At 36.7% G+C, this 14,816-nt stretch overlaps 3 protein-coding genes and 1 non-coding gene across 6 annotated transcripts; all 4 read right to left on the bottom strand.

Annotated features, from left to right (window-relative positions):
- Nucleotides 58-2,835, bottom strand: LOC18770668 (4'-phosphopantetheinyl transferase HetI). 3 transcript variants are annotated; one of them, XM_020569336.1, is made up of 9 exons: nt 2,588-2,835; nt 2,373-2,468; nt 2,102-2,297; nt 1,942-2,004; nt 1,708-1,809; nt 1,426-1,581; nt 881-1,000; nt 480-606; nt 58-370 (listed from the first exon to the last, which is right to left on the bottom strand). In XM_020569336.1, exons 2-9 carry the CDS (start codon nt 2,447-2,449, stop codon nt 258-260), a joined length of 954 nt encoding a protein of 317 aa, XP_020424925.1. In that variant the 5' UTR covers nt 2,450-2,468; nt 2,588-2,835; the 3' UTR covers nt 58-257. The 3 variants fall into 3 exon arrangements, with proteins under 3 accessions (XP_020424925.1, XP_020424924.1, XP_007203142.2); XM_020569335.1 differs by having other exon boundaries at nt 2,373-2,835; XM_007203080.2 differs by having other exon boundaries at nt 2,102-2,279; nt 2,373-2,835.
- Nucleotides 3,507-8,127, bottom strand: LOC18769797 (rho GTPase-activating protein 5). The gene is made up of 5 exons (XM_007203574.2): nt 6,955-8,127; nt 5,741-5,861; nt 5,407-5,526; nt 4,984-5,214; nt 3,507-4,411 (listed from the first exon to the last, which is right to left on the bottom strand). The coding sequence occupies exons 1-5, from the start codon at nt 7,449-7,451 to the stop codon at nt 3,788-3,790; spliced, it is 1,593 nt and encodes a 530-aa protein (XP_007203636.1). The 5' UTR covers nt 7,452-8,127; the 3' UTR covers nt 3,507-3,787.
- Nucleotides 10,351-12,422, bottom strand: LOC18770564 (probable small nuclear ribonucleoprotein G). Its single transcript, XM_020569390.1, has 4 exons — nt 12,271-12,422; nt 12,118-12,140; nt 10,811-10,932; nt 10,351-10,698 (listed from the first exon to the last, which is right to left on the bottom strand). The coding sequence occupies exons 1-4, from the start codon at nt 12,303-12,305 to the stop codon at nt 10,633-10,635; spliced, it is 246 nt and encodes an 81-aa protein (XP_020424979.1). The 5' UTR covers nt 12,306-12,422; the 3' UTR covers nt 10,351-10,632.
- On the bottom strand, nt 12,531-12,602 carry TRNAP-CGG. Its single transcript has one exon. It is a non-coding gene; the product is annotated as a tRNA-Pro (tRNA).

Raw genomic sequence — 14,816 nt, 5'->3', positions numbered from 1 at the left:
TTTGTACAGATATCTGTTTTATAAATGTTGTCAGTAAATGATCTTTCAAGTGGTCAATTAAAAATAACGTAAATTATTTATATTTCTGAAAAAAAATATTGCTTTCCAACATACAAAGTTACAAACAATGGAGAAGGGCCATGGGGGCACTGTTCAGAGAAAGAATTTGCCTTTCAATGGCTTAAATATGACATGATTGGAATTTTCATTTTCGAACATAAGTTCCAATTGAATAATAGAATTACTTATAAAAACTACTAACAATTCAATCCGCCTATTGGTAAAACCGCATCAGTTCCTGTAACACATTCATCTTCAACAAATGGAATCGTTCTCCGCACTGTCAATTTCATGGGAGCATTTCCTTTCTCTGCAAGTAGTTTAATATAAATTGTGATTTTTTTTCCCACTACTTTCATTTTAATCCAGAATAATAATCTTTGATTAAATAAAAAGAAAAAGAAAGACAAGACTCTCACCTCCAACGGCTTTATGTTTTTCCATGCAAATGGCAGCATAATGAGAGCCAGCCAACTCTAGAAGCGCAAATTGCCAATTGGTTGTGAGGTTCACGGGGCCAAGAGACTCAACACTTATTTCAGATATCTAACAACAAAAAATCAGAGGCTCAAACATCTTAAAGAAATGTAAATTGTATATTACGAGTTATGGTCAATATTTTAGACCAGAAGTAATTTCTGCGTAAGCAATAGTATACCATAATATATCTACACCACGGCTCATAATCCTGTAGCCAAATGAATAGCATGCTAAACAGCTATGTTCAATTGTGGACTCTATATCACATGAATTATGAGTTTGATACCTAGGAAGCCTCCACATGTTGCAATAAAATTTCTGTTTTCTGTCTCTGACATACCTCAGAATCTATGTCCCCAGAAAGATGAAGGCCTCTCTTAGCTGCATCCCTCACTCGAATGGTAAAGGTCTTAAACGGTGCAGAAGAGAAGCCCTTCCCCAATGCTTTCACATATGCCTCCTGGAAATGAGATCCATGGCAATAAGAAAAAGCTTGAGAAAAACATAACCTACACATAACTCTCAAAATTCAATTAACCGGGGTTATGCGTTTTTAGTATATTCTTGAGTTCGCATTGAAGTTTATTGATACTTATTTTCAAATGTTTTTCATTAATCATCCCCACTACTTCTACTTTGCATATGATACCTATAAGTGCTATCAAGAGTTTCTTTCCCTTGTCTAATCTCTATGACATTTTTTTTTGGACAACTATACAAACAAAAGCTTATTGCAAACGTTAACAGTGTAATGCTAACAGATTACACAACTACCCATGTATACCCAGCAGAATGTACCAATTTAATCAAGTAAAAGAAAATGTGTGCAACTCTGAAAAATAGAAGAAGTTGATGCATTATCATTGTTCAAGCAGTTTCACAGACCTTGAGAGTCCATAATTTTATAAACTGTTGACGCTGAATTTCAATGTCCGAAATAGAAGTTAAATGTTCCACTTCATGAGAAGAAAAGTACCGTCGAGCAAAAGCTAAGATATGGTTCTTCAACTTCCGTTGCTTATCTTCCACATCTATACCAATCTAAAATAATTAGAGGAAATCTCGTAAGTTCAACAATTTTTTACATATATACTCATAGACACTATAATATAATCCAAAGACTAAATCCAATATATCCATGGCCCCTTGAATAGTCGCAATACTTACTGGTGAATCCACAGTTACTCCACAAGCTATCAAGGAAGACGTGTGTGAGATGTTGAAATGCAATGGTGGTGGCTGCCAGTCATCTGCAATTTGCCACTCTACCTAGAATAAGAAGATTAAAATGTGCACACAAAAAAACCGAAAAAACATAATGGTAAGAAAAATCAACCAAGTAAATGGGAGCATAGAAACAATTTTCTCGAGACATCAATGGGTAAGAAAAAAGAAGCATACCTCAGGCTTCCCATGATTGTTCTTTTTAAACTTTAAGGATCTTGGATCTACTCGATGGTTTGTCTGATCTAGTATGAAACAGCAATGTTTAGAACATTCACAATAACCACATAAACAACATGAGTTGCCACGTTTTTTAAAGCAAAATGAGAGGACCTACATATCTAGAAATGGTAGTCCGAACCAATGCCCGGGCAAGCAAGGCTCTTTTCTTGAGCTCCTCTCCACGCATACCCAAAACATTGTCTTTCTCAGACGGTGACAAAAGCTCAGAGTACCGATTCAAAAGGCTTTCACTCTTCACCTCCTCAGGTAAAACATACCACAAATGACTTTCCCTACAAAACCCATCATTTCTAAGAAGAAAATCTTTCATTTTAATTAAACAAAGCAGTCAATGGTATTGAATAATTTGTGTGGTAAATACATACATTCGAGATGGAAGTTGAACTGGTAGCAGAGGTGAATGAGCAGAGCAAAAATTGTTATGGAGGCCATGAATATTCATTCTCAAAAACGCTCTGCGTCTGAATAAAAACATGCATACTACCAATCTGTGACACTCTAACCAAATTTGGGTAATGGACAGAATCACGATTTTAATATGAACAGACTGAAAAACAAAGCAAAATAAAAACTGGGTAACCTCTCAAGCAAGCAGTGAACTTTCCTGGTCTATACGAGCAAAAGAAGAATTGCTTTGAGAATTGAGAGAAAGAAGAAACGAGGAGAGAGTAGCTTGGATTCTTTGAAAATGTTGTGAGGCTGCTTATTAAACAACGAACTTGCTCCGACGCCTCCGACGATGAAAGCAAAGACGGAGAAGGTGGAAAAGTTTGGAACTTTGGAGGTTGGGTTTTGGGCTCGACGGGCTTTATGACACAAAATATGGAGCTGGGCTATCTTGAACCCAAGTCACCTCCAGCTTTTCCTTTGTAAGTTATGGATGCACACGTGACATTTATGTGCCAAACACATAAGCAAAGAAGTGGGCCCCATTGTGCCACATAAGAGGAATTAACTGAGTTTTTTATGGAGTTGACGGAATGAGTAAAGTGAGACACCAAGTTGAATTTTAGAGGGTAAAGCGAGTCATTTAAAGTTTCAGAGGGTAAAATAAGACTAAGATAGAGTTTCAAGGGACAAATCAATAATTAAGCCTTAAATGAATATGTAAAACCTAATTTTTTATATTTTTTTTTCTTATACAAGTGGAGATTAGAAGAGCAACAAGAATGAATGCTCTTAACCACATAAGGTACCAAATCTCTTGCACCTCACAAATTTTAAAAACTATTCACAGATTGAAAATAAGACGTTACTGGCCCTAAAAAGTCGTCATGCGTGCCTTCCTCTGTAAAAACATAAAGAGAAGTGCAGAATGACTTTCGTAGTATGCAGTAAATCTTATCATTGTAACTTGCGTTTATTTTTGTCAAGCATTGTAATTTGCAGGGGATGTAGGCAATAAATGTGGGATATGCACCAGTATTCAAAAGAGCTGGATGAGCAGACAAATTTTTGAGCTCCGGAGAGGCATTGTAGTTTTAAGATTATTTGATTCATTGAAATGATAAACATTTCCATGATATGCTTATTTTCTTTGTTAGTGAAACAAGGAATTTTCAACCACTTTCAATCTCTACTTGAAAAACAGAAAATGTTAGAATGGGTTAGGGAAATGTCCACAAGAGACAAGGTTAAGAAATTTCATCCACACACAAACTTAAAGCACACATGAGATCATACAGAGAGACACATACACAATATTTCCACATGGGAGACAGAAACATAGGCCAACTTGTTTCACCACTCCCCAACACCCAAAAACAGCCCCAAACACTCATCAACGCCAACCTTCAGCCAGCTCTGTCCTCGAATTAATGCGGCTAAGAATTCCAGTTCTCTTGCTCTTGTCTGCTGGCCCAGCAGTCTGAATCATTAGCTGCTCGTTAACCTTCTTGGATCCCTTCTTCAGATTCGAACCACTTGATTGACCTGTTTTGCTCTTCCAAATGTTTGGTTGAGCCTCTCTACCTGCACCTGTTGAACCATCTTCTTGGAGCCCATTTGTCAAAGAGTTAACTTGGGATACAACCTCACATGGACAATTATCAGCCAGAAACCAATTTCCTCCAGGAATGATATTCTTGATAGAAGATAGGAAAGTTTGAGATCCAGTTCCAGTTGTGGAGTCATCTTGTGCAGAATGAGCCGGGCTTTCTAAATCGGGTTCTTCACCAACAAATACGTTCTCCTCTTCATTTTCCTTGTTGGCCTCCTTGTTGGCCTCTTTGAGATATGGTTGAAAAGTACTTTGGTGCCCATCCTCATCAGTAGGCTCTAGGCGGGGGACAGGGGCTGTTTCTACCATAGACTCTTCTCTTTCTCTTAGTGTCTTGACAATAAGAGTCTTGAGGAAATTCATCACTTGGACAGCATACATCAATGCAGTCAAAGGATCTACCATCTGCGATAAATAGAAGTTACAGAAACTGTTACTAAACCTACCTTGACCACAAGTGGTCGCCTTAAACATATGACAACATACTAAAGAAAGGAAACCCCTCAACATTGGACAATATAGGACTATAACATCAGACCCTAAATGGAAACTGAAAAAAGATACTGGATGCAGAGATTAATAACACTGTGTAGTTATCAGATTAATGAAGGTTTTTCCTAGGTGTGATTCGTGACAAGACTCATATCCAGTCTTAGAACATATTAAGGATGTAATAGAAAAACCAACGGTTGGAATAAAATCTCCCTCAAATTATCACCTCTTCTTATTCCTTTCTGATTAATTATCTATACCTTCAAGCTTTCAAGATGACAATTGGGAGGAATAACGAGCGTCCACCTTTAGAGCTGAATGCATGGATGACATGAGTATGATGTTTGAGCTAGCCAATTGAGTCCTACCCAAGTATATAGAATGTCTTGGCGTGGATGTCACTAATAATGAAAACTATGCATGAAAGTAGGTTTTTTTGGCCTTCCTTTTCTACAAATTTTAGACAGAGTATACTTTTCACTCACTTGAGTCATGTTTGGTGCAAACACCATGGCAATATTGCGGGCATTCATCTTGTTTAAGTGTTCCATTTGTGCAACATCAGCCATTAGATTTACTGCCCAATCCAATAGTGCGGCTTCTGTTGGGGGGAGGAGCCTAACAAGTTGAGCACACTCCTCTTCCGACTGGGACTGCATTACCTGCTCTGGCGTGAGAGAGTCCAACACACCAGTTGGTAGTTCTCTAAACCAAGCCTGAGAAGCAATAGGACATTAAACGTCAAAACTCATGTTAACAAATGAAAATGCTCAATGATGAGATCATCTTCAGTTGATTGGGGGAGGGGGGAATAGAGCATTTACAACCCATGAACCAGAACCCTTGAGTTCGGTCAATGGATGGCATATAAATATCAGACTAAACTGAACAAATGGTAACTGCCTTACCTTAATAAGACCCGCCAAACAGTGCACGTCAATGCCCTCTGGTATTACTCCCCTATTCAATTGGTCCCTAACGTACTCCTCCTGACTGTTCTCGGCATTAATTCTGAAGATTCCTTCTGCCTGCACGTATGAGTGAACTTCAGTTTTTTTTTAAGGTAGTTTGAATTATACCAAAATGCCCAAACTTGTACATGTTAAGCTGCATGCGACAATGAAATCTCAAACTTTTGTACTTTATAAATTATGTCGAACCCTCCGAGACAATGTAGTTTTCCAGTTACACTCTACCCTGGACATGGCAGACGAAAGGAAGAAAAGGAAAATGGTGATATACCTGAAGACCACCTTGTGCATACAAATGTCTCTGCATCAAAATGAGTATTGTTGGGACACTGTTTCCTCTGGCATCAAATGAAAGCTGCATAGACTCCGTTGAAACCCCAAAAACATTTGCACTGCAGATGAAATCAATGTCAATACAAACCTCGAAAATGGTTTTAATATTAAAAAGTATGCAGCAGATTACAAGGATCAATAAAGAACATAGGTGTATCTATTCCCAATTTTCACTACATTACGTATCATGCCAAATCAACTCAAAAAGTCACATAAACAGGCACAAACATGTAAAAATTGTTGAGTCCAAAGATTATTCTCTGCATAACATTTAGATATAGATTGCAGGCCTTAGTTGGAAAGAAAAACATATTATCTTCACATCTTACTTGAGCAGCACAAAGCACCAGCTCAGTAACTCATAACAATTTGAAACATCTCTTAAAAATATGCATACCAACCAACAATTTCTAAGCACTAGAAGAAGAAAAAACAACACCAGAGAAAAATGAAGCACATTCATTCACTCATAGCATCAAGAAAAGTACTCAAATCTGACAGAATTGAATCATGATGAAAATTCTAGACCAGACATATATTACAAGGTACACAGAAAATTGGCATCCACTGTATCCCTCTTGATGCTTATAGGAGGACACCAAATTATTTTGGCTAAGATTATTGATGGAATAAAGTAGAATAATTGGTGAACTTTTTGTGAAAGAAAAACTTGCTCCAGAGAAGAATCAAGTCCACCAAATGCCCAGCAAGGAAAAGCAAAATAATGCATGTGACAACACAGAACAAAGATAAAAGCAAGTTCCAGCAAGGCATATAAGAACAAAATGCCTCCGAATGCGGGTTCCCAATCATTGAATGCAGCTTCAATACAATCCAGAAAACACCTTAGATGGCTTTATAAGCTATCCGACCAAATGAAACCCTAACACGGGATTTTCGAGACAAATTCAAAAAAGAGCCACCTTTATCAAGAATAATGCAAACCAATCGATATATGCAACCATGACAAAATTTTCAAGAAGGATGAAGCTTACCCATATAATAGAAACCCAGAATAGCATAATCTAACCAATTATCAGAAACCCATAACGATTCTAAGAATGAAAAAAAGAGAACTTTTAACCCCTTTCAATCAAAACAGAATTATACATGAAACGAAATAAAAAAGACCAAAATCTGTAATTGACCGACCTAGCACTTGGAGCCCTCCTGGGAACCTCGGGTTCAAGCTCAGAAGGCAAACCAAGAAAGCCATTGAAGCGATCAAAGGTGACATGGGCAACATGCCTGACATTTGAAGGCCAACCAATCTCCATAGAAGACAGCTTTCCTCTACCAGTATCAGTGCTAGTAGTATTACTACACCCCCCAATCAAAGACCTCCTGAAAGCAGTCACCAAAAGTGTCAAGAGCGAAAGCTGATCTCCTTCTCTGTCCCTTTCTTTCCTTTTCCTTTCTTCTTCTTCTTCCTCCTCTCCTTCTTCCTCTTCCTCTTCGTCTTCTTCTTCCTCTTCCTCTTCCTCTTCCTCGGAGCCCAAATAGCCTTGGAGACTGTCTTCTATTGTGGGACTGTTAATAAGGGCATGTGGGTATGGCCCATCATTGGGTGTAGGTGGAGCACATGGTGTGGAAGAGCTTGAGGGTGAAGGGAAGTGAGATGGGGATGGGCATTGGAGCACCTCAGTCATGTTTTGGACCCAAATGGCAAATTTGGGGAGGGAAAAATAAACAGTCTTTTTTGTTTATGTTGCTAATTTATTGCGATTTTGACTATATTTGGGACTATGAAAGACCAATACTTTGGATTGTGAATGTTGAGTGGAGTTGGATTCAAGGAAAGGTTTTGGAGGTTGAGACGTGACTATCATCACTTTTCTTCATTTTCCCTCTTCTTTTTTTTTTAATATCTGTCTTTCCCTCTCTCTTGGCTGGCTTTGATACTCAATGGGTTGAAGAAGAGAGAGAGAGAGAGAGAGAGAGGGAGTGGTAGGTTGAGATGGGGATGGAGGCGTATGAGTAGAGAGAGAACAGAAAATAATAAGAGAAGAGAAGAGGGCCTGTTTAATTGTTTATTGTAGACCTCCAGAGAGATTTTACAGGAATAGAGGGAAAAAGAGGAGGTGGGTGGTGGTTGTTTCCACTTCACAGCAAAGTCATCCAATATATATCTGATTTTTGTAAAGGAATGGAGCTGTTGTTGCTTTGCTCCACTCACCGTGAGCAAGTCTATGCGCTATATGAGGCTTTGAGGCTCTAACAGTGATTCAATCTTTTTTGCCATTGTTCTTTTCTCTGGTAGCCATTCAACTTTTGGCCCTTCTTGTCTGTTCCCCTTACCCTTGGGCCATGTGTAAGTTGGTGAAAGCACTCTGTTGGCAGTAATCTTAAGTTAATACTTATACTTTGAATACAATCGATTGTCTAAATTATAAATGAGACGGGATTCTCACACACATTACAAATATGTTCAAAATTGAGATCATTGATCTATAAGTCAATGTCATTTTTAATTAGACTAAATTTTATTGACTAATGTCATTTAAAGTCTAATTTAATAAATTAAAAAATTACTCATTTTCTAAAAAATATTCAAATAATTCTTTTAGAACAAGGATTCCACTCTCCTCCTTTATTGTTTTCGGAGATCTCAAAAATGAAAATTCTAATCAAGAGGATATACTGGTTGACAGAATTAAAATCACATCATTACTTACCAATGTACAAAGGACAGTGCTGAAAATGGGACCAAAGTCGTCGTCCATGAGATGAAATTGAGGGAATTGACAAACACGCATCTGTATGTTGGGACTTTGTTTTGAGTTTAAGGGTGGAATGACAGGTAATAATAACACGGTTTATCTCTTAAACAAAAGATTATATTACCTAAAACCATCCGATGATGACAGGTGGTGATGCTCAAGAGAAAAGACCACCTTACCCCTTCACGTGCCCCACTTTCATTTAGGATATATTTTCCTATTTTATTCATGTGGTAATTTTACAGGGAATGTGATTACTAAGCATGGTGCCAAAGGTAGCTGATAAATAATATTGTTCAGCAAAAGATCGACAGTTGGAAGCTGAGGCAAAGTTTCTTATGAGTGCTTCAAAAGCTTACAGTAATTTGTAATTTTTCCTAGGGTGATTTACTGTCCCAATCTTTATACATAAGAAAACAGGGAAAAGGAAAGAAAAAAATGGCCCGAATCTCATGAACATGAAGAACTGGAATAAGCAACAGCGAAGTACAAGACAAGCAAAGAGTTTTCTATGCTTAAGAATACAGAACCTTCTCTTTTATCTTTTTGGTGCAGATACAGATCCAATCACAATCTTCACATCATATTTATGTACACCAAACACATGCCATCTTATCTTACAATTGCAGAACAATTGGTAATTTTTAAAGGAGACACTTGGGGTTGGGGGACCATTTCTTCATTTCTCAAGAGAGCTATTTTAACACAAGTGGAAGTAGTGACTATTTTGTTATTATACAATCTAAACATGTTATGTGCATCAAACCGTCAATTAAAACCGCACATTCGAACGTACATTTTATGATCATTATATCAAATTTATCTGAACTAACAATCTGGTAAGATAACATTGCGGATGTGACATTGCCCACATGTTAATAAAGGAAGATTAACTATTATAATGCTGCTTTCAATCCAAGCTTACTCAGGATTTAGATGTGGTTGGCTTTGTGAAGAATATGCATCTATGAATAAAAGTTAGAAAACAGAAAAGAGAGGAAAAAGCAGACCTAGTTGTAGCTGAGCTGTTTCTATTTTATCACACTGCAAAAGAAGCTTCAAACTTCCAGGAGGAAACACCCGTTAGGACACTCATGGATGTTGGTATGTAACCCTCTTTCAAATTCAAACTAGCCATGGCGGGCACGGCAACCGTTAATGGTTTCCTTCACCCATGCCCCAAAAAGCTTTTCCTTTTCCCATGTAAACGTTGATCCCAACAGAAACAGAGAAGAGAAACTTTCTTCTTTTCTTCTTCTTTTTCTTTTTCTTTTTGTTGCAAAGAGGGTTTCCTATATTGACCCCAAAAAAAAAAGAAGGAAGGGCTTCCCAGGTCATATGGACCCAATTCTGTATTATCTTTGTCCAACAGTAGCTCTTCCATTGTTACCGTTGAGTTCATAAAGCATTCATTCTATGAGAGGCCGTACGGGGAAAAAGAGAGAATTGGAATTCTGGTCTTGCATCATTTTGTGTTCAGCATTTGTTCTTAACTTAATACAAATGCAAGCAATCTCATTTTCAGGAACCACCCTGAAGCCTAATGCATTTCATCAACCTAAGGTAACATTACTATACTTTCTCATACATTCATGAGCTCTAAGGTAACTTATTTTGACGTACTGTCGAAGGCAGAACAAAGGTAAGGTTTCACCCTAAGCTAACATGGATCCTGTTGCCCAGTTCCGGAGTTCAGTCAAGCATATGATGCCACCATTCAACTAGACAAATAAATATACCCAAAAAAAAAAAAAAAAAAAAAAGAGCTGCCTTAGAAGCTCCTGAACAAAAAAGAGCTCGTCTGATTCAGCCTGGAAATCAAAAAGACATCATCCAAATTAACAAAGCATGGACATTAGCAATGGAAACCTTATAATTAGCATTCCGGCTGACCATTACATTGCATATCATACCAAGTCAATGAACTGATATTGCAAAGATCCAATACAAGTACATTTTGCTCATAAATCTCCTGAAAGGGGAATCTAGAAATCACCTAACCACCATAAGGCCCAAACTTTCACAAATTTCCTTTGCATACAAGCAGCTATATGTCCAAACTACATACCAACACAGAATACATCCAATCCAAAATAGCCCAAGGCCAGAATCACTGCATATTTTTGGCCACTGGCTCAAGTGCCTCAACGGTAACCACACTATTTCCCCGAATCACCTGCAGCAATATAAGTAAGAATTAAGCAAACCAACTTAATTATTGGAGCATCAGGCCAAATGGCAGTGGAACTATAAAAACAATGAGAATAAGTGGAGAAACTGGGACTTACCACCATGCCTATATCATTCTTTTCATTGCCATTCACTTCTACGGTGTTGTCAACCACTAGATTCATGAACTGGTCAAAACCACGAAGTGTTCCAATAACCATCCGATTTGCGTTCAGCTTGACTACAATCGAAGACATTAGTTAATTCAACTGTTTAAAGTTTCTGGTAAAAATAAAGAGGAAAAATAAAAAATGCAGACTCTAATGTCTTAGTATCAAAAAAATTGTTTCTGCGAATGTAAGACATAAATGTTTGACCTTCTACTATTCTTCCCCCTAACTTCAACTAAGATGAGAATCTACACAAGCTTTAAATATTCATATTTAGGCCCCTCAGTATCAAGTATACAAGCAGTTTCACAAAATTGGTAGCACATGCCATGCAAGTAAAAATCCCCCATCCACCCAAACACTCCTACAGAGGGGCAGTTTAGTGAAGATGATTTCAAATTGTAAGAACATATAAAGTAAAAAAAACGTTAAAGGATCATCTGGAGAAATTGTGGCGGTCGCAGTGTAACCTATAAAATACAACTTGAGTTCGCACTACAATCCCAAGTGCTCAAACATTTACTATCTGAAAAACTCCAAAACGCCTAGTTGACTTAAAAAGGAGCATAAGCCCAAACAAACTCATTGATCATATTATGCAAGGAAAGCAACTAGGAAAATCATACAACAATTGCCCACAGAATTTTTTGAAGAGAAAGAAAGACAGAAAAAATAAGATCCTTACTAATAGATGACTAATACAAATAAATCTTTGTGTGCTTTACATGGGCTGTGTATTAGAATTCAAAATATAAAACCAACCCTCTTATTAAGAAAATAAAATTAATATAAACTTGATAAAGTACTCTCTTTCGCACAGAATTCTAGAAATCCAGATTATTCACACATTTTTTGTACAGGAAACAGAAACCTAGTTGTTCGCATCAATTTGGGCTTACATTTTCATTTTCATACATGATTGAGGGGTTGCAAAGTTAGCAGGAAAAACATTGAATTCATGATTATAGTTGACAGGATGAAATCATGAACATATCATACATACTACTGCCAAAGAAACTGCACAATTGTTTCTTTAAAAATATAGATTTCACTCAAAAAAGCAAGACGGTCATAATTGTTTCGGCTGAGTGTCTTTCCCACAATATTTTATACCCAGATAATGTAAACATAATAATAAGTTGAACTGGTTTTCTTAGCCGAATTTTCTCAGCTACCAAATAGAGCAAAATATAGGGGAGATCATGATGGGAGGAAGTAAAACGATAGAACTTTTTTAGACAGCATAAAGAACTTACTTTGAAGCTTCTTGTCCATGTACCTGTAAAAATGCAATAAATTTCAATTAATTAGCATCTTAATTATTAAAAAAATTATAAAAAAACAATAAACACAACGAAAACAACAAAATCGAAACGGAAAAATAGACCATAGGGGACAGAAGAGCTTACTTTTTGAGATCCGGAGGCTGACCTGACCTGCTCATGGTGAAGAATTGGAGAGAGAGAGAGAGAGAGAGAGAGAGAGGTTTTGGGAGACGAAGACTTTCAGCAAAACCCTAGGAATGAAATCTCCGGTCTCTGCTGCCTGTATGAGGAAACAGTTTTTGTATGGGCAGGTTCGCCCATCGAGCCTAATGTCGGCTAATTGGGCTTTAAAAAAAGCCCACGAATTCAAAAAAGGAATAAAAAATAAAAAATATATAAAGAAAGGGGTGTTGCGAGAATCGAACTCGCGACCTCTCGCACCCGAAGCGAGAATCATACCACTAGACCAAACACCCAATGTTGAGAAGTGTTCTGAAATAATTTTATTAAAACGTTTTTTTGTACTTGCCTATGTGTCTTTTGAATATTTGGCTTTTTTAAAAAATAAAAAAATTTACATTTGGATTTTATTTTTTGCATAAATTTTAATCAACATATCATGCTTTCTATTTTTTAGTTAAAATTTAGCTAAAAACACATAAAAGCTATTTTAGAAACTCTCTATAAAATTTAAACTTCAACCATACTCTCTAGTGTAGGGAGTCGATTCATTTTTAATTCAACACAAATGGTTATCTCTATAAATATATATATATATATATATACATAATAGGCTATATTAATTAAAGGTTTAAAATATTCATTAAATTATAGGAAGCCCTTAGGTGTTCATTTTCTCTCCTAAAATTTAAGAGCTCATAGAGGTCTCTCTATTTTAAGATAGGGAGCATAGTTAAAGGTGAGTTTTCTCACTTCCTTTCTAAATTGTATCTAAAGAAATGGTTTAGGGAGTTATTGCGGATGCTCTAAGTTATTTCATATATACTTTTTAATGATCTAACAAATTATTTCAAACTAAACAGATGGCATCACCAAAGGCAAATCATTTTTCGATTGAGAATAAAATGAAGAATTGTAAACCCACCAAGTTGGGAACATTACTTTAAATGTGCACGCAAAATAAATAAAAAGAGAGAAAAGGGAAAACAAGAGCCCATTTTTAGGTCATGGGAGAGACATTGACAGAGAGCTAGATCTCCCATATGCCTACCTACTTGTACTCTAAGAAGACTTGGGTTTGCAGCAAAGCGGCAACCATCTCCAAAAGACAAAATTAAAAACCTTGGACCCCAACCAAAAAAAAAAAAACCATTTTATGTAAATGCAGTACAGATTCAGGGTACGAATGGGTCATGCTCATGGCCCCTAAACAGCAAGTCTTGACGTACGGCTCTTCTTGGCCTGGTCAAATTGATTTTATCCAATATGATCCGCCCACCATAAGGCCTAATTCCGTGTCTCCTAGTGAATGGCATACTTTTTCATGTCAAATATGCCTAATTTCGTGTCTCCTAGTGAATGGCTTACTTTTCGTGTCAACTGTGCTTTTATTTTCTTAGAGACAAATGCCATGCCGGCCATGCTTTCTTTCTTTTTTTGCGTTGCATGTTCAAGGCTTTGTTTATTCTTCTTAGCTCCTCACACGTTCCAATCATATTTGACTATTGTAATTGCCAATAATGGTTTAGGGTATCTCCCTCTTCATTTTGTCAAAATGTCAATGCCAACTTTTAAAAGCTTTTTAGCTGATTTATTGATCTTCCATAGAGCTAGAGTTCCCTATCCACCATTAGTAACGCAAGGACTTCTCATCAGCCACTCGTTTTTTTGTGGAAGTATAGGAATTTACGGGTTTCAGTGGTAAAGTATTTATCTTCATAATCATTACGAGAATTTTAATTCATGTCCTTTTAAAGTGAATTTATATTAATCAATGGTTGAGAAGCAAGCATAATAGTCAATACGCAATATTCCTATGCAATATTTCTTGTCAACCTGCATATGTTTTTGAATACGTGTAATAAGAAGTTATAACTTTAGCGATAAATAACCCATCTTTGCATTCATGACAAGAATCTGATTCTTCTTTCGTTACTTTAGAGAGAGTTTCATATCTCGATTAATCATTGAAAACCATCTATAAAAATAGACAATTGAAAGAAGAAAAACACTTACTATCCAATGGAATGAGACTAGGAGGGCAAGTGTGTATGTGTGGTGGGTGCATAGGATATACGTATATTCTTTATATAAGTTTGCTGAGCGAGGGCATTAAACTATGGTGGTTGATTCCTGTATGGAAGGATAATAACAAACCAACTATTTCTTTTTCACTTTCCAGCGAATGAATTGAGATTCCACTCCCCATAAAGTTAATCAAAGCACTATGAATCTGTAATGATAAAATGTGGTTGGCATTTGATTCAAACTGACAAATGATTCAATAGCAGTTAAGCATTTTAAAGTATAGTTAGTGGGATTCCATCATTGTTTATGGACCTCAACATTTACATGCCCAATAATTACACCTTTGTTTTCTCTTTACCATCATTTTATTATCTTTTATTCATTTGAAGAACCCTTTGGTTGACTCACATGTGTACCAGCAAATATGGAGTTCAAAATTCTAGTATGTATTATGAAATGCCTAAGTGGGTTATTAGATGTTC

This window comes from Prunus persica, chromosome G7 (genome assembly GCF_000346465.2).
Source record: "Prunus persica cultivar Lovell chromosome G7, Prunus_persica_NCBIv2, whole genome shotgun sequence".
Classification (NCBI taxonomy): Eukaryota; Viridiplantae; Streptophyta; class Magnoliopsida; order Rosales; family Rosaceae; genus Prunus; species Prunus persica.
The sequence above is the reverse complement of the archived record's forward strand: the minus strand, read 5'-3'. Positions and strand labels throughout refer to the sequence as shown.

Coding starts and splice junctions, on each gene's coding strand:
- LOC18770564 (XM_020569390.1), bottom strand. CDS start 12,305: ATGAGCAGGTCAGGTCAGCCTCCGGATCTCAAAAA. Junction 12,141..12,270: donor CAGCCTCCGGATCTCAAAAA/GTAAGCTCTTCT, acceptor GCATTTTTACAG/GTACATGGACAAGAAGCTTC. Junction 10,699..10,810: donor AGAATGATATAGGCATGGTG/GTAAGTCCCAGT, acceptor ATATTGCTGCAG/GTGATTCGGGGAAATAGTGT.
- LOC18769797 (XM_007203574.2), bottom strand. CDS start 7,451: ATGACTGAGGTGCTCCAATGCCCATCCCCATCTCACTTCCCTTCACCC. Junction 5,862..6,954: donor AGGAGGGCTCCAAGTGCTAG/GTCGGTCAATTA, acceptor TTTCATCTGCAG/TGCAAATGTTTTTGGGGTTT. Junction 4,412..4,983: donor TTGCACCAAACATGACTCAA/GTGAGTGAAAAG, acceptor TATTTATCGCAG/ATGGTAGATCCTTTGACTGC.
- LOC18770668 (XM_020569335.1), bottom strand. CDS start 2,482: ATGTTTTTATTCAGACGCAGAGCGTTTTTGAGAATGAATATTCATGGC. Junction 2,298..2,372: donor GTTCAACTTCCATCTCGAAT/GTATGTATTTAC, acceptor TTTTCTTCTTAG/AAATGATGGGTTTTGTAGGG. Junction 371..479: donor AAAACATAAAGCCGTTGGAG/GTGAGAGTCTTG, acceptor AACTACTTGCAG/AGAAAGGAAATGCTCCCATG.